This window comes from Lipophrys pholis, assembly GCF_963383615.2.
Source record: "Lipophrys pholis genome assembly, chromosome: 19".
In the NCBI taxonomy this organism is placed as follows: domain Eukaryota; kingdom Metazoa; phylum Chordata; class Actinopteri; order Blenniiformes; family Blenniidae; genus Lipophrys; species Lipophrys pholis.
In genome coordinates, this window is record NC_137647.1 from 15370320 (window position 1) to 15389122 (window position 18803).

General features: G+C 39.7%; 2 protein-coding genes across 5 annotated transcripts; both read left to right on the forward strand.

The window, feature by feature from the left end:
- The first annotated feature begins 3166 nt into the window (after positions 1-3166).
- atp13a1 (ATPase 13A1) lies at positions 3167-13462 on the forward strand. Its single transcript, XM_080488454.1, has 25 exons — positions 3167-3666; positions 4487-4576; positions 4856-5119; positions 5212-5367; positions 5817-5886; positions 5985-6091; positions 6867-6996; positions 7135-7190; positions 7328-7454; positions 7575-7712; positions 7832-7952; positions 8337-8494; positions 8780-8955; positions 9033-9143; positions 9259-9384; positions 9473-9581; positions 9667-9860; positions 10333-10429; positions 10514-10695; positions 10930-11044; positions 11134-11330; positions 11477-11619; positions 12216-12327; positions 12405-12548; positions 12638-13462. The coding sequence occupies exons 1-25, from the start codon at positions 3202-3204 to the stop codon at positions 12746-12748; spliced, it is 3699 nt and encodes a 1232-aa protein (XP_080344580.1). The 5' UTR covers positions 3167-3201; the 3' UTR covers positions 12749-13462.
- Positions 13463-15587: 2125 nt separating this feature from the next.
- On the forward strand, positions 15588-18803 carry dsn1 (DSN1 component of MIS12 kinetochore complex). 4 transcript variants are annotated; one of them, XM_080488464.1, is made up of 11 exons: positions 15588-15657; positions 15856-15892; positions 15982-16237; positions 16319-16392; positions 16629-16701; positions 16807-16888; positions 16995-17051; positions 17192-17263; positions 17339-17486; positions 18092-18179; positions 18282-18803. In XM_080488464.1, the coding sequence occupies exons 1-11, from the start codon at positions 15650-15652 to the stop codon at positions 18362-18364; spliced, it is 978 nt and encodes a 325-aa protein (XP_080344590.1). In that variant the 5' UTR covers positions 15588-15649; the 3' UTR covers positions 18365-18803. The 4 variants fall into 4 exon arrangements, with proteins under 4 accessions (XP_080344590.1, XP_080344589.1, XP_080344588.1 ...); XM_080488463.1 differs by having other exon boundaries at positions 15591-15653; XM_080488462.1 differs by having other exon boundaries at positions 15630-15653; positions 15790-15887.

Sequence of the window (18803 nt, forward strand, 5' to 3'; positions counted from 1 at the left end):
TTATCAAGCCCCAAATTAGGACATGGGTACATGATGAAGTACTTCAAAACCAAGTGTGTGTATGACTGTTTAATTGTTGTAGTCACTTTCTGTAATAATTTTCTTCTTGAAAAGATTATATTAAATGCTGTTAGGTAGATACTTTGTACCTTCTTCTGTGATCATCAACCAGTATTTAAACTGTAGCATGAGATTTATGTGCCACGACATAGGTCTAAATAAAAATAGCCTCCCAATTTAAGTTGGATAGCAAGTGTTGCTTAAAGCATCGGGATCAGACTCACAATGTGGTGCAGAGTAAAATAGGATTAGTGATACTTGTTTCATTTAGATGCCAGTGATTGACAACAGCCTGTGACTTTCATTTGACATTATGTTTGACTCTGATAACCGACTCAGTGTTTTTACAGTGATGTTATTGTGAATGTAACTTATTTGTGTGGTATTAGAAGAGTTCCTCTCTTACTTTTTGTTCAGTGACTGCTAGGTGATGTGCTTTGAATGTAATGTTGCCGTATCTTCAATACAATCTGCGGTTTCATCTTTGAAGTACACTTGACTTATTTGCCCTAAAAACAATAAATGGCAGTACACAGATCAACTTGCTCATCTAGTGTGACCTAACCCAGCAATTCAAAAGAAAGGAATCCGTTTCTTCACAATTACTCCCCTCAAAGCTTTAATAATTGAACCAGAAAATGCCTGTTCCGGTAGGTGGTCACAGTGTTCATAACTCATCGGCCTCCCTGTTTCTTTCTATGGACCTGCTGATTAGATGTAGACAACCTCCCCCCCGTGCTATTCTTCCCAGACTCCCACCTTCTCAGTCACTGAGTAGTCGACTGGGTTTCTGGGGGAGCGATACCTTTCAGCTTAATATTTGACTCTGACACAGAGCTGACGAGGGTAAGGGTGAGAGAGATAGACATAAGCAACAAAGAAACCAACAACATAGGACCACACTAGAAGAGTAATGGGAATCAAATGTCAACTTTAATTACATAGTTCAATTTTGAAGAACAAGCAGACATGAATACAGCTTATCCTAAAGTTCAAACCAGAATGGCATGGGGAGTGGAAGAATGAGTCAATAAATAAATATTACTAAACAAATCATCCAACTTACATTGTTGAAGAATTTATTAAAAAATATGTTGTATTCAAAAGTCCATACAGAAAATAATCCTAAATCACAAAACATACTGTAACAATTCTGGGACAAGTTGACGTGTGATGATGTGAAGAAAGTTGTAATCCGGTGACAGAAGATAAATACTATGAAGGCTGAGGTACTGGATTTGTAGCTGGAAAGGAAAGCAAAGCATTGATATCATGGATATTCAAGAAGCATAATTAACCCTTTATCAAGCAAGTGACCACATTTGGTAACATTAGTGTCTCTTTGTGTTTTCTTCTAAAATAAAATAACTAATTATATTAGCGTCACAAATTCTAGAACAATAGTAAAAACATTTGTGCTAATTATTGATAGGTAGGTTTTTTTGTAGTAAATATTTTATTAGCATAAGTGTTTGGCCCATTTGCTTTAGTGAAGTATCTTCTACTGCCTGTTAGTTTAACTCATCGAACCATTTGTCTTTAAAAAGAGAAAATAAAACTGTGCTTGAATATGAGCAGTGCACACAGCAAACTAAAGTAAGTGGTACACGGTATATAGTATATCTTAAAACATACAACCAATACGTCTAGTTAGTCATGTTTAGTGTAGTTTTTTGTCAATTAAACTTTGTATTGAAGCACAGAAGTGAAACGTGTGTGATCTTGGTCAGTTTTACCATACTTTGCAAGATATCTAATTGTATAATTGATATGTAAAGGTGTATCTTTACATTGAAGTCTTGAAGCACAGAAATATAATCCAAAGACATATTCAGGTTGAAATATGCATTGTATAGATATTTTTGTGATTGTTTTATCGGGTTTAATCTCATATAGCCTCTATATCACTATTTATTATCTTGTGACAATATTATTCCATATTAGATCCATTTGACATTTGTACATATCATTTTAAATGATCATACTTCTTTGCAAACATTCACAAGATGCTTGGTGTGTTACTGAATCATTTGAGATGCACAAATAATTGGGATTTTGGAAATCCAATTGACCACTTGCAGAAGATACTCACCAACTCCACCGAGGTCCACGGTTTCAGCGCAGCCCAGAAAACGAGCGACGTGTGGTGAGCATGAGGTAGGTTTGTCCTGGTTTTCTCTCAGGCAGCGTTCAAACTCTACAAACTCCTTGGAACACTCCTGTCTGATCTTCTGGATCACTGGACTTAACACATGGAGGGATTCTTCAAAATTCAAGCATGAAAAACGTTCAAGTTGCCAAATAATGGTCCTTACTGTGATGATGTACACTGTGCAACCTTCATCTTCAGCTCATAGCACTGTTGCTGCCATGTACCAGGGTTGGAGGCCACACATAACCCATATTCCTCCATTTCTTTATGACAATATTTTGTCGTGATGTCCATGGCAGCCTGCCTGAAAGATAACAGGGGAGCAGATTTGATGCATGCAGCTTCAACCTCGTTAAGTCTGCTATAACTTTCGTGTGGTGCGTTGTAACTTGCATATTGTAACGCACACACTTGAGCATGCAACCCGACATCTGAATCAAGCGTCTATATTTCTAACTTTTGAAGTAGAGTCTATAACAAAGTTGGAGAAATTATCTAAATTGCTTACATTTTGCTGTTTGGTCGCTCCTTTTAATGTTATAAAACGAAGGTTACAGCACTACAACGTTAATGCATGTGGTTCCATGTCCGGATGTCTTCTCTAGCATGCACACCCATTCCTATTTGATTGGATTTAAAGGAACCATTGAGAAATAATTCCTTTATCTTATTGGACCATGCCTGTGCCAGTCAATGTTTATCTACGCCCTTGAAATGACGAAAAGGTTATTAAAGGGGTAGTAGCCATAGTCTCGACAATACCTCAATTTACCTTGAATTTAGGCAGTAAACCATAAACGCCGTGAACAACATTTTATTCGTAACGTAGGTTGTATATTGTCCTAAACACAAATGTTCCATGTGTTGGGGACGATGAAACGTTATTCAGTGGCGATCATATTCTGTTCAATCTCGCCGTGCCAGATTGAGCATTACGTGTCTTTGCGTGCTGACGTAGGCGGAAGCGATGGTGAGAAGAGAATGAGCGAATGAAGGCAACCTCGCGCACCGCTCCGTGTGTTGAATTGTTTAGTAACCGGCTACAGCACGACGGGGTGGCGGTGGATGACCGAGGGGGCCCGAGGGGTGAGAAGAGTGCGATGAACGACGCCAAGAAAGGCGGGAGTACGGCTGCAGACGGAATCCGGGGACCGGGTGAGCGGCAAATGGCCCTCTCTGCGAACCACAGCCAGCATGACAGCGGTACCGGCGACGAGCTGGTGAGGTCGGTAACGCTGTACAGACGAAGACCCCGGCTGCTGCACGGCACCGTCCTCCCGTTTCTGGCAGTTCTCTACCCGGGCTGGCTGTACGTGTGGTTAGGAGTGTACGGCGCCTCGGAGTATCCGGAGGCAGGCCTCTTGGCGTTAGCCGCTATCGGGATCGCGCACGTCCTCACAGCACTTTCTGGCTATTGGTCCGTGCACGCGCACTGCTGGCTCACCTGTTCCAAGGTAAACACGAGTATTAGCAATAATACTACAATAATACACGCATGGATTGAAGGGAGAGCACACCACAGTCTGTGTCAGAACCTCAGTGGCTCTTTAAGTTTATATTACACAAACAACACCTCATTGTTTTAGGGTATTCAAATGTCAAATGGTTTGTTCACCTTTTCTCAAACTTTGTATGTATTGGAGTACAATTCTGGTGCTATAGTCATTTCTTCTTCTTTCAATTAATCAACTTTGTATCCCCACTTCAAAATAATCGGCATAAATATAGGTGTTAAGTGTATATGATATTTATCTTTTTTTTTTTTTTTTAAATGTGTAACATTTAGTTTCATCAATATTTATGTGGGTTTCTATTTATCGTCTTCCATTTCTTTCAAGAGTGGGTAAAAATTTGAGTTTCTCCATGATCAACGAAGTTTTCATTTATCTATTCATCTAAAATCTGAGTCAGGAGGCTGGAGTTGTTCCTGACTTCTTCATGCCCATTAGTCAGACTAACAAGTAAGCTGTGTGACTCTTCCTTGTGGGTTTTTAGGTGAAGTTGCGCTCTCAGAATACAGGCAGATGATGGAAAAACCAGACAAAAGTAGTTTCAGAGTGAGGTCGCTTGGTTTGTTTTATTCATTTTAAATGTGTGCATCTCTTGTTTGACATGAGGCTCATCAAGCATTTTTTCAGCTTCTTCCTGAACTCATATTTATGTGTATGCTGTGCCATGCTATGTGTGAAAGAGACAAAGTTCCAGTTACTCAAAACAGTGCCATAAATAACCCCGACCTGACGGAGTGTGTGAATTTGTCACCTGTTTGTACAGGAAACCGACCCAAAAAAAGCTACGCTGGCCAAGGTCGTACCTACCCCCAACAACGGTTCTGCTGAGCTTGTGGCACTACAACGGGACCAGGTCAGTTTTCATATTGACAGTTTGGGTTTATTAAGTTGGTCCATTTGAAAAAATGTCTCTGAGCTGACGTATGTCCACAAAGCTGAAGGTTTGATTTTCTCAGTTGTTTGTTTCTGTTTTTCATATTTTTCCCTTTGTGAAATCGTACAAGATCATAACATTGTGAAAGTTTTGGTTTTCCTCAAAATAATAAAGTGAGACTAAAGAAAATCCATTCTGCTTGTACTCCATGAATGTATAAATTAAAAAATGTTTTGTCTTTCTCATTTTGAACCACAGGATGACTGCGGCGAGGAGATATTGTGCTTTGAGTTTCAGAAAATTTGCTACATCTTTGATGACAAAGAGAAGAAATGCTTCCTTCCGGTTGCATTTCCCATCAACAATCCAATGGGCTACTTTCAATCCTGGCGTGGCTATCAGGAGGAGACTGAGCTCCGAGCTGCAGAAAAGCGCTATGGCACCAATCGTGCTGAGATGATGGTGCCAGATTTCCTGGAGCTCTTCAAAGAGAGGGCGACAGCTCCTTTTTTTGTTTTCCAGGTATGCATTTGTGTTTTGTTTCTGTTGGGTGTTACTATAAATACTGTGAAATGTTACAAATTTAAAATCACTTTCTCTGCACCATCCACCAGGTGTTTTGTGTCGGGCTCTGGTGTCTAGATGAGTACTGGTACTACAGTGTTTTCACCCTGTTCATGCTGGTGGCTTTTGAAGCGTCTTTGGTTCAGCAACAAATGAGGAATATGTCTGAGATCCGTCGAATGGGAAACAAGCCGTACATGATTCAGGTAGGCTTGAGCAACTTGCAAGTTTTTGTTTTTATTTTACTTTAGGTTTTGATTTCTTTATTTAAACATTACAAAACGTTTTGCTTCAGTCCAACTGTTTTGTATGAGAATTATGCACAGATGAGCTTTTTGATCGCTCAGTATTAATACAAATGTTGCCTGATCAACCTGCGTCAAATCTCAACAGGAGACCGCGGTGGAGTTGACTTATTTGTGTCTACTAATGAACAGTGGTTGAGGAATAATTACTCAGACTAGTCCAAAATATTACAGAATATAATACATATATAATACAGAATATTCAGAGATGTTATTGAATGAGTTTAGTGTATGGTAGTTTCCAACTTGTGTTCTTTGTCCTGCTATGAGTTCTCAGTTCATGGGATCAGAGGATTGGGATGATTTTATTGGTGTTTGAACTAAATTCAGTTGTGTGCTTCCTGTCACAGGTATATCGCAACAGAAAGTGGAGACCTATTTCTAGCGACGAGCTTGTCCCTGGAGATATTGTCTCAATAGGTCAGTATGCACTCAGTTTTTTTTTTTGTTTTTTTTTAAAGTTATCATCACAAACCTTCATTTCGCTGTATTTAAGTCGAGTACTGTTTACTTCCCAGGACGTTCACCCCAGGACAACTTGGTACCATGTGATGTGCTGCTGCTCAGGGGAAGGTGCATTGTGGATGAGGCCATGCTGACAGGAGAGTCTGTGCCCCAAATGAAGGTTAATAACTGAGACAATAATGCGTACAAGTCAATGTGTTGCATGCTTTGACCAGTGATTTTACTGTTACGCCTGTAAAATATACTGTGTTACAGTCCAACAAATGTGGAAACTGTTGCTTTTGAATATCGAAGGTTTTAATTGAATTGCAGTGGAGTGCCCAACCCTAATCCCTGTGGGTTCCCGTCCTGTGTTGCACGTTTAAAATGTCTCCCTGTTGAAAAACAACTGATTGCACATCAAAAACATCCAGGACAGTGGCCCTCCAGCATCAAAGCTGGGCTTCCATGTACTAAAGTATATTTGTAATTTTAGAGATTTTAGTTTGCTGTAGCAATAAACCAAAATGTTTTCTGTTTATGAAAGACATCCAATATTTGTGGCCATTTGGTGGTATATATGAAAGGGGCAAATAACTGGACACATTTCTCAGGATAAAGCAATATAGTTGACAAATCCATAAGCAAATTATAGTTACCAAACAGTCTGACAGATGATCACAAACAAAACTGAAATTATTTCCTTTTTTCTGACCAATCTGTTTCGATTGTGCAAGTGTACCTAATGAAGTGGCCTGTGTGTATTATTTACGCGGTCTCAGACATGAACAATATACAATGGTCTAGTGTTCCATAGTTTTGTTGTATTGACCCATTGCCATCACGTGACTATCTTTCCATGTAACTGTGATCCTAATTATGGACCCATTCGAGTTCAAGTAGTTTTCAAATGGATAATGAGCGAAAGCTAAGTGCTGACAATATGGGTTGTGCAGGAGCCAGTGGAGGACCTGGACCCCGAGCAAATCCTGGATGTTCAGGCAGACTCTCGTCTCCATGTCATCTCAGGTGGAACAAAAGTGGTTCAGCATAGCCCGCCTTTAAAGGCCACTGCTGGGCTCAAGCGTAAGTATTAATGTCTTGTCATCCATCAGCAAACAGTATTTATGATGTATAGTTAGTACTTCTGGGGGTGTGTCTGTTGGTCATATTTTCAAAATGAGGGGCATGCTCTTAAGTCCCTTTTTTCTTTTTTTTGTATAGCTGTAGACAATGGCTGCGTGGCTTATGTACTGAGAACAGGATTCTACACCTCTCAGGTGAGGACTTTGCTCTGTCCTTCGTTATTAGGCTTTTATTTTGTCAGCCATTCATTTTGACTCCAGTATTGACAAGTCTTGAAAGTCATGTTGACGTCTGGAAGTGTAACAAATCTGTTGTCAAATTTGCTTTTTAGGGTAAACTATTAAGGACCATTCTCTTTGGTGTGAAGAGAGTGACTGCAAACAACCTGGAGACGTTCATCTTCATCCTCTTCCTCCTTGTTTTTGCCATTGCTGCAGCTGGTTATGTGTGGGTAGAAGGTGAGGAAAAGTTCATCATAATAGAGTATAGTTCTTTTTTATGCACTTCTATAACCGAGTGTAACAAATAGAATCTTTTATGTCGACTTAGTGTTTTATGGTTTTGTGTCACCACTTCAGGGACCAAGGACCTCAGCAGGAACCGCTACAAGCTGTTTCTGGAGTGCACACTCATTCTCACCTCTGTGGTTCCACCAGAACTCCCCATAGAGCTTTCTCTGGCAGTGAACACATCTCTTATTGCACTGGCTAAACTATGTAAGTCTGTGTTTGTGAATTTGTCTTGTTTTTTTTTGTAGTTTTTTTCTTTGTAACTTATATGATATAGCCTACAGCTGCTGCATTTCATTTGACTGTATTTTTATGCTTCTGCTCAGATGTATTCTGCACGGAGCCCTTCAGGATCCCATTTGCTGGGAAAGTGGAGGTTTGCTGTTTTGACAAAACAGGAACGTTGACCAGTGACAGTCTGGTGGTACGGGGAGTAGCAGGACTCAGGTAACCATCGCCAACGAGTTAAACATTTTGCATTGCAATAAATTGTAAAACACAAATGTCTGTGGAGAAACTGAATATATTATGCTTAAGCAAATTAACATTTTTACCAGGGCTGCGCAGATATCATTACAGATGTCAACTACCCAACAAATAACACTCTACTATAATTATGACATGACTTGTCCTAATTCCATCTGAAACAACTTTTCATTTAGCTGTTTTTCCTTGATTTCCTTAATCATACGATTAATTAAATACTGAATTGTGAGTTTTCATGGAGATAACTGTGGTTGAATCCCAATCTGTTTGGTGTCAGTGACATTTAGTTGCATTTAGTTACATGTTCTTAATGTCAATTGTATTGACTTATTTTGTTTATGTCAGGGAGGGAAAAGAGGTGATGCCTGTATCTGAAATACCAGTGGAAACACACCGAGTGGTGGCTACCTGTCACTCTCTGGTCACTCTGGATGATGGACAGCTCGTTGGAGATCCTCTTGAAAAAGCAATGCTGACTGCTGCTGACTGGACACTTACTAAAGGTATGGATAAAATGACCTCTTGTTTACTGTACTCTGTAATATTTTGGTGCGTGTATGAAAACATGTATGTTCATGTTGAACATACAATCATGTATCCCCCTTAATCTTACATTAATTTGTATTTTATAAAAAAAAGAGTTTTCAGAGTGAGCAAGAGCCATTTTGAAGCAATGCTCAAATCAGTTTAACTTTAACAATAAATGTTAGTATTAGGGTACATGTTTTTTTGATAACATAGATGCTTGAAAGTGTGTGTCTTCACTTGCTCTTGTCTTTTCTGAGCAGATGAAAAGGTGTTTGCCCGTGGAATTAAAACCCAGGGGCTTAAGATCCACCAGCGTTTCCACTTTGCCAGCGCTCTAAAGAGGATGTCCGTCCTGGCTTCATATGAGAAAATGGGATCCACCGAGCTCTGCTACGTCTCAACTGTTAAGGGTGCACCAGAGACACTCAGAGAGATGGTATGTTATAATGAAACTATCCTTGCTTTATATTCTAATTAAATTCTCTATATATTATAATAGGGCCGTTATTGTAGTTTTCAGAATGCCCTGCAAGTTATGATGAAGTTCACAAGGAAATGTCACGCGAAGGTGCGAGAGTCCTGGCCTTGGGCTACAAAGAGATGGGACACCTCAGTCATCAGCAGGTTCTGACAAATATTTTTCAAAATTGTGATACGATTTGTCCCAAAATAGATTTTTGTAGGAATTGTGCTGATCTTTTTTTTTTTTAATTTTTAATTTTTTTTTTTTAACACAAAGGTCCGGGAGATGAGTCGAGATGCACTGGAGTGTGACCTGCATTTCGCTGGGTTCATGGTTGTGTCCTGTCCCCTCAAGAGTGATAGCAAGGCTGTTATCCGAGAAATCCAAGAAGCATCTCATCATGTAAAATAAACTGATCATGCAAAGATCTGAACACGTACTGAAACAGCATGAATTTTGGATAGGTGATTATTATGTATTCTGCATTTAGGTGGTGATGATTACAGGTGATAACCCTCTGACAGCGTGCCACGTTGCAAGAGAGCTCCATTTCATCCAGAAAGAGCACACACTTGTATTACAGTCATGCCATGAGCAGGGTAAGTTTGAGTTTCATTCTTCAATATTACTTCACTCGAGGGTTGCACTTGGTGCATAATTACATGCAAGTTTTTGTTTTTACAGGTCAGTGGCAATGGGAATCTATTGATGGCAGCGTGTGCGTACCGTTGCCCCCACCTTCTGTTTCTTCATTTGTGCAACAGTTCGACTTGTGTGTAACAGGAGAAGGACTGGCTAGACTAAGCTGCGACCCTCGACTGCTTCACACTCTGTTGCCTCACATACAAGTGTTTGCCCGTGTCAGTCCAAAACAAAAGGTAGGTCCTCAAACAGCTGCTCTATCTCCTTCTTGAAGGATAGGCCATCTCGAAAACATTGTGTTAGACACACACTTTTTATGAGTTCCTCATAGTGTGTCTTAAAAAAAATGCTTTATGAAATAATATTGAGGTTTTTAAATAGTTATGATGCATTGAAGAAAATCTGTGAGATGCTCTAAGTTTTTTTTATTTTTTCAATGCGTAAAAGTTATTTTGTCTTCAATAACACCAAGAGTCACTTCAGCAGATGGTAATCTCACAAGCTTACCAAAACAATCCAGCCAAGAGAGATGCATTCTAGCTTAGATACCACTCATTTTGGTTGACAGGTAATTGAAGCCAACCTGCATAGATTGCTGTGGGGACTGTTAATTTGCACTTTGGAAAACACAAGCAATCTGTGCAATTTTGTGTGACAGATTGGTAGCATTTTGTGTAACTTTTTCCTTATTGATTTGCTGTATTTAAGGAGTTTGTCATCACCAGTCTAAAGGGGATGGGCTATGTGACACTGATGTGTGGCGATGGTACCAACGACGTGGGAGCTCTCAAACATGCACACATAGGTAAGATTCATCACTGATACCTCTGAAAACACAAATCCTTACTCAACAACAGTGTTGAAGGATTCTGATTTTGTTTTTCCCCAGGTGTTGCTCTGCTAGCCAATGCCCCGGAGCGCCTGCCTGACAAAAGGAAACGGAGAGAAAAGGAGGCATCCACTTCAGAATCGAGACCTTTACCACCTGTCAGTTCAGGAGCCAAACTCAGCTCCAGGGCAGCGAGACAGCGGATGATGGCTCAGAGAGAAGAGCAGCTTGCTGCACAAAAGGTGTCCGTTTGTGATTTGCTGAAAGTACCCATGCCTAAATTGTAAAACTAATTCATGCTTTTAAATCTACTGGATGTACCCTGCCAGGCTGTGGGTCCCATTTTATGATTCTGTCGAATCTACTCCTGAATAGCTAAAAAAAAACAAGAAAAGAGGGGGAAAAGAAATTGGTTTATTCTTGATTGAAATACAAGTTTTGTGCTCAACTAATGAAATGTCTATTTGTTGTAACAGGAGAGGATCAACCAAGTCCTTCGGGAACTTGAAGAGGATCAAGTCCAAGTAGTTAAACTGGGCGATGCCTCCATTGCTGCCCCCTTCACCTCAAAACTATCATCCATACAGTGCAGTGAGTCACATAGAAGAAGTTCCTACTGTCTGCAAAGTTTAAAAAGAATAATTTTTAACTGCTTCTTGCATCTGAAACTTTATTTTCAGTCTGCCATGTGATAAAACAAGGCCGTTGCACTCTGGTGACGACACTCCAGATGTTCAAGATCCTCGCTCTCAATGCTCTTGTGCTGGCCTACAGTCAGTCTGTACTCTACCTCGAGGGAGTCAAGTTCAGTGACTTCCAAGCAACCCTGCAGGGTCTGCTCTTAGCCGGATGCTTCCTCTTCATCTCTAGATCGAAGGTTAGAATTTACATTGCAAACGAACGTACAAAGTCAGCATGTTTGTTATCCACAGAATGAAACTGTTAAGAAATGGTTGTTTTTATTTCTTTTTGCCATTCAACACGTCGCCAATAACTAAGCCTTTTCTTCTCCTCTTCACACAGCCACTGAAAACACTGTCTCGAGAGCGGCCGTTACCAAACATTTTCAATCTTTACACAGTGTTGACTGTGTTGCTGCAATTTGCTGTTCACTTCTGCAGCCTTGTGTATCTTTACAAAGAAGCCCAGAGCAGAAGTCCACCCAGGTAAATCACAGTTTGGGAGTATTGGGAGTGTTTCTCTTGGGTATTACACATTGCTTCATCTACAGCCTACCGAGATTATGGTATCATATTTAAAAGATTAAAAGACCTGTTTGAAAATGCTGAAGCATCTCAAGGTTTCCATCGGGGGGAAAAATGAAATCATGTTACTCCAATTTTCTATCTTTTTGAAGCTTCTGTTTATATTTAATAATAAACTGTGAAAACAAAGTTGTCACATTTAAAAAAAAAAATTACTTTTAAAGCTCTTGATGAAAAACTGCAAGCAGTTTTGCTATGACTATTCATACTAGCTCATTCTCTTGGTTGTCCTTGTGTGTTGTCATTAAGAAAGAGGTGGCCATGTGAGGCTTACAAGGCATTGGAACAACATGCTGGACAATCTTGAAGACTTTCTGAATCCAATTAAAAAATGAACTGTTTTAAATGTAATTACTTGCCTGAGTTTGTTGTTTTCTGGAGACCAATGGTGTATTGTTAAACTTCATCTAAAGGTTCTGCACAACAACTACGCTATTGGCTATGGAACTAAATGAATACATCTTCTTTAAATGTGAAATCTCTTTTCTTTCTTGCAGAGCGGAGATGTTTGTCGACCTGTATAAAGAGTTTGAACCCAGTCTAATTAACAGCACCGTGTACATAATGTCAATGGCCATGCAGATGGCCACCTTTGCCATTAATTACAAGGTAATTTTTGTTTTACGTTATGTCTTTGCTATTTTTGTGTATTTCATAGACTGAAAGGTTCTTTTTCTGCTCGACAGGGTCACCCTTTTATGGAGTCTCTTAGCGAAAATCGGCCACTATTGTGGAGTATCGCTCTGTCAGGTCTAGCAATTGTGGGCCTTCTTACTGGTTCCTCACCAGAATTCAATGAACAATTTGCTCTTGTAGATATTCCAACTGAGGTGGGCTGGCATTATCTCCCATCTAATAGTCTTGTTTCACTTACAATACACATCTAAAGGTAACCAGTTTTCTATTGTTTTTCTTGCAGTTCAAATTAATCATTGCCCAGGTTCTTGTGGTGGACTTTGTCGCCGCTCTGCTGGTGGATCGTGTCCTGCAATTTCTGCTGGGCAAAGGAACTCTCAGGCTGCCTTCTTGAACTCAGTGCCAACAGCTACCGCTGCCCTTACCAACCAAACTGAAAAGGGAGAGAAGACTTTGAGGAGGATGAAAATTCAAGCTGGTGTGACTTACACAAGACAGCTGAGACAGCCATGGCGTGGAGTACTGTATACTCTGTATTTCCCTTCCTTTGTCCAGCTCTGCCTCTCATACTACTCCTGTTTCTATATTTTCAGAAACTGTTTTTTTTTGTTTTTTTTTATTAACTCTACATTCTTTGCTACTTTTCTTTCTCTTCCCTCCTTCTGTTCCTCCCCACTGATCCAAAAAGGCCATGAAGACAGCAGTATTGAGTGGACTGTGAGACTGTGCCAGCCAGAGTGAAACATGAAGGCACAATTAAGGGGCATTCTCCAAGAGAATTGCGAAAGTGTTTTGGATTTTTTTATTCCCTTTCTTGATTTTGTAAAAAGTGAAAAACATCTTTAACAGACTTATAAAGACTAAAACGTACAAATTACGTCTGTCAAGTGTTTTGTGAAGAAGTTCCTATGGAAAGATTGAGCACATACAGCTGATCATGAATCATTCTCTTTCCACAAATCGGTGAGTTTCAGACACCAACAGCAGCTTTTATCTCATGACATGTTTGGCAATTGGCATAATTTGATCAAAAACTATCAAAGGCTTGTCAACATATTTATTTGTAAATTGTTCCCAAATACTAATCTGCCACAGATGACTGTTCCCTATTTGGCTTTGGGTTTTCTTTCTTAGTCACATTGGTACACACTGGTCGGTCCGGCCATGGAAGGTGCCCGGCCCATGCATTCGGAGCACTGTGAGGTTTACTGTTTTGCTAAAGGACACTTCGACATATGAGAGACCAAACCTGCAACCCTCCGATTGGGAGACAACCTGCCCTGCCAATTGAGCCATAACTGCCCTTCTGTTGGTCCTTTTAATATGGATGAGCAGATTAGAACAAACTCTTCGTCTCTAAACAGTTGCGGCAGAACCTGTAGTGCGTTTTCACGAGAAAGCTGTACCAAGAAAATTGTTTGCAATCCATTCATCTTTCTATTAAACTTCTATACCAGCTTTTATCTTAGGGTCGCATGGGGCTGAACCCAGCTGACATCATATAATGAGCAGGGAGCACCACAGCTTGTTAGCTGATGATTAATTTAGAGTAAACAGTTAATGTTACACTCTTGACACTCAGTTGTAGGGAAACCAGGAGTACCTCTTCTGAGGATGCCCAAATTAAATTTGTACATAGCAACAAACACCCACAATAATCCACAGAAACCAGACCTGCAGACTCCCCATTGCTTTTATATTGAAGGCTTCTTGTTTTGTACGTTATGAGGGTTGGTGTGTCAGTCAGTGTTTGGCTCTACTGTAACGCTTTGGTAAATCAGAGATTATAGAAGAGATCTACAGCCTTTCTTAGAAGCTATCTGGGTGGCCTCCAAAAAAAAAGGTCACTGTCTACACCAGTGTGCCAGCACTATTAAACCAGAAACACTTCATTTTGATAGAGTACAGTAGATATTTCTGATTCTGACTCTTATTGAAATTAATTAAAAATAACTGGTAGCTGAATTACAAGTGTTTCCACTGTCGAGGCTAAACAGATGTATAATATAATCCTGACATTTTCCTGTGCCCATTTTGTAGGTAAAAAAAAAACACGGGGAAGATTCATATTATATATTTTACTCTGTTGAAGTGTAATTTATAGTAAAACTCTTCTCAAATAGTAATTTTTCAAGACAACATAACTGATACTCTTTTTTTTTTTTCTTTTTCCCATTTAAAATTCAAATGAAGCAACTATCATGTCCTTTCCAAATAAATTAGATGGTATGAAACCTTTAATGACTTTTTTCTAAGTGTACTGTTGGCATGATGACACAAAGCAGGAAAATGTTGGGACAACAATCAAAATGATACATGCAATGAAACGGTCAGTCTGCTTTTCCTTACAAGATCATGGGAAAGTCTTTGACAGCTTTACCTTTAAAAGGCAAATGGATGAATGATGAAGTTTCACTAATTCTGAACTAATTAAGATGAATATTTCATCCAGATGTGCCTGGGAAGATGAGAAAAAACAAAAGACCTGTGGCTGGTAAAAGGTATAATGAATGTTAATGTGATAAAAAAAAAGTCCTTAAAATAAAAGCATCAGAAAATCTTCAGCTGAATCACTAATTCAACAGGTGTGTACAAAGACCTTTTGATCTAATGGGTTAGGACATGTCCTTCACTTGATCCAGCAGGATTGGAGCTGGAGGAGATGATTCAAACATCACCAAGGCCACCTCTCTGCACCTCTATCATTTCCGGTTACATTTTGGTTATTTTACAAGCTATTATCTGGCCTGCTATTTCCAAATTATCCAATGTATGCCCATACTGGACAATCATATCCAAGGTGAACTGCTGACAGGGTACACCCCAGACATGTCAGAATTTACTTACAAACTAGTACAATGTACACTCGGGATTTAATTTCACGGGACTTTTACATTGAAAAAGCCAACCATTCCACATGAACAAGCATAGGTGACAAGATCAACTGATGTTGGAGTGTTGTAACCATCTCTAATGGTCCCAACAAATAATTGGTAATGTGTATTTATAAACTGCACTTGGGCAGAATTAACTGGGGTTACATTTGGGCTTGCCCCCACCTGGAAACACATTAAATTATATCAAGTTCAAGCCATCGAAAAGCAAAATCATTTGACTTTCCAAAACCCCTACATTCAAAGAATTATTGTTCTGGCCCGTCCTCTGCGGCCCTGTGTTACTGGATACTACATTTCCCATGATGCTCAGTTCAGGGTGGGATTTCGATTGTTGGGCGCGAGCTGCGAGGAAATATTTGAAACAAAAATGGCGGAAAGGGGAACGGGAGAAGTACAAGATGGGTATGTATGTTGTTTTTAAACATGTAAAATGATCGAAACACGTTAAGAGAACGCAGTGAAGTATTTTCTGAACTGATACGACAGTGGGCGTTTTGCTAAAAGTCCTTCATTGTGTCTTCTGTTGTGGTTACCTCAGTTTAGTAACTTCTTAAGCTCATGTTGTCTGAAGGGACGTTTCTATATTTGCAAAACCTTTTTGCAGCTGTGCTGGTGTCGACATTGCTGATAACCAAAGTGAGGTGAGGCTTTTCATTTAAATAAATTCACACGCAAAATAATGATGCGTGCCTCCTTAATGTTTTAATGTCATTTACTTTTGTACACAAAGGACAACTCCGTGAAAAAGTCCTCGAAAAGATGCTCCTCCACAAGCCCCGTTTCAGCTCCCTCCAGGAAGTCCCCCCATCTCGACTCTCTGTCTCACACAACACAGACACCCGAGGCAGGGGAGCAGGCAGAGACAGACCAACCGGCTGTTGAGACGGATAACACGGCTTTCAGTCCCACTGCTGCCCGGAGGAAATCATGGAGGAGAGCCACCTTGACCCGACGCTCTCTCCCTGCCCTCCCCAACCCATACCAAGGTAAGAGATTGGATTTATTAGGACTGATCAAATCAGTACTGTCATTTTTCTGCATTTATAACTCAAATTGACCCGTGACAGCTTTGTCCAAGAACATATCTACATCCTTACCACTGGAAGAAAGGCTGGAGAAGTTGATGGAGGCTTCAATGAAGGCAAGTTCTGCCTGAAATTGTTCACTTCACTTGGGATGCGATAACCCAGAATATCCAGAAATCCTAAACAATCACAAAATATTCAATTGCAAGAAATTTTAATAGAAGCCCGGCATTAATTAATGTCAGTTTCTGAGAAATTCCCCTCCATACTTACTTTAATATCGTGCAAATATCATAGCCATGAGAGCTCTTGTTTCTTGATCTCCATCTGATCACGTCTGCTTTGTCTATAGCTGGCATTAGAAAGAACCCAAAGTTCACTTCCATCAGTGGCAAATGTCTCATTGGAGTCTTTTAATAAACAAGGTATGAGTTATCTTTGTACATTTGTTTGAATAATGACCTAAATGCTATAGCAATATGCACTTAAACCTATTTCTTTGTCTTCATTCCCCACTTTTGTTTCTGTAGTTGAGACCATACAGAAGGAGTGGGGTTGTCTTGCCAAAACCCTTCACAGTGAAAAATATCTGCTCCCTTCAAGGGCAGTGAGGTAATATAGACATATCATCCCTGCAGTCATTACTTGTTGTGTATTATACTGTTCAACTGTTTGTTCCCACAAACTGATAGGATATACTGTATTTATTTGCCTTCAGTTCCAGGGATCCCGCATTACTAAAAGCCATGGATAATGTCCAAAACGCCATCAACAGGTATAGTTTCTTTATCTTATGTTGATTTAAATATGTTTCTTATCAAGCCTGGACAAAGTATTGCTAAAAGTTACTTCATACAAAGATGGTTTGACGTAACGCATGAGACTAATTTTCTCAACATGTGTTGTGTTTTTTAGGCTCCAGAATGAAAGTGAGTCATGGGAGACCCTGTTGAACAAACACCGGAGTAAAGCCGAGGAATTGGAAAGGTGTGCTCTCATTGTGCAAAATGCTTCTGCATTTTGGTGTGTCGGTATTTTTAACAGTGTTTGTGATCCATGCAGGAAGGTACAGCAGGGTCAGGAGAGCGGCATTACCCTCGATTCCACGTCTTTGGCTCTGTCTTCACAGTATGATTTTATACAGAATAAACCTGACTACCGCCTTCTCCTTCATCGACAACAACCCATGCTTCACACAATGGAAATGATTGTACGTTTGAATTGTATTTCAACAGCTAAAATTGAGAAACTTTTAATGTGTAAAATATTTATATATTTGGGATCCTGACCGGTCATTGGAATAAAATCAGTTATCTTTGTGAAGCGGTGGACTAGATCAGAGGGAACGTTTTGTCTTGAAAGTTGATATGTGCATGCTTGACCAGGGCTAAAGTAATTACAACTGTGTTAGAGCATCTTCTAACCTGCAGCTCCTTTGTTATGTTCACGGGTGGTAATGGTCAGAAGATGGAAACATGAAATTATGGGGGTCATCAGCATCTAAGGCTCATTGATGCACACAAGGAGCATAGGTTGGTCTATGTGTTCTGATCCAACAGAACAACGAACATAAATGGCAGCAAAAGTTAATTCTGGTTCTCACAGAAAAGTGTGAAAATGTGAGTGCATCACATTTTAATTGATCTGGGAAGCATAAAGTTTACCACATAATGTTAGGCAGGCCTTCATTATAGTTTTTCATTAAGATTTTATAGAGCAAATATGAAGACCCAGGGATACTTGCCTCAACTTACAGGGTTTATTTTCATCTGGTGAGTGTTATTGTAATGAGATATGATTTTATTTTGTCTGTAGATGGACACTCAGTGTAAGATGGTTCAGAAGCTTCAGTCCATAAAGGAGCACTCACAGTTATTGGTGAAAAAGACCAGCAGCCAATTGGGTAATGATTCCTTTCCTTTTCAATATTCTAAGTTAGTGTTTTTGGTATTTTTGACGTGGTGAAAGTAACTAACTTTTTAATTTGCTTACTGTTTTCTAACAGCGGCAGAGGCAGGGTTCCAGGATCTTTCATCAGACCTCCTCGGGAATCTCATGAGAGCACCATTACCTTCCACAACTGCATAGGCAGTCTTTCCTCAAAGTGAACACGATGTTGTCTTACCATTTGTCTTTTTAGTCTTTTAAAAGAAAATTATTGTTTGTGAACTTTGAGTTTTAATTTTCCTTTGTCATATTTGGTTTGCAGAAGTGGCGAAACAGTTAATTTAGGCAATGTATAAATTTGTCCAGCAGGTGGCAGTGGCTGGCTGTACATAACGTCGACATCCTGTGTTGAGTGTAGTTCTTACGAACCTCAAGCTTACTCTCACCTGTACAGCAAACTGTTAAGACTAGTCTGCGAGGAAACTGAGAGGTGCATTTAGAAATTATATAGCATTATGCAAACTAACTATGAATTCCTTTTGAAAAACAATACAGAAGAACACTTGTATAAACTGTTTGCTTTAGAGATCAGGACAATTTTTTATTTTTTATCCTAATAAAAGACAAAGTGCTAAAATGT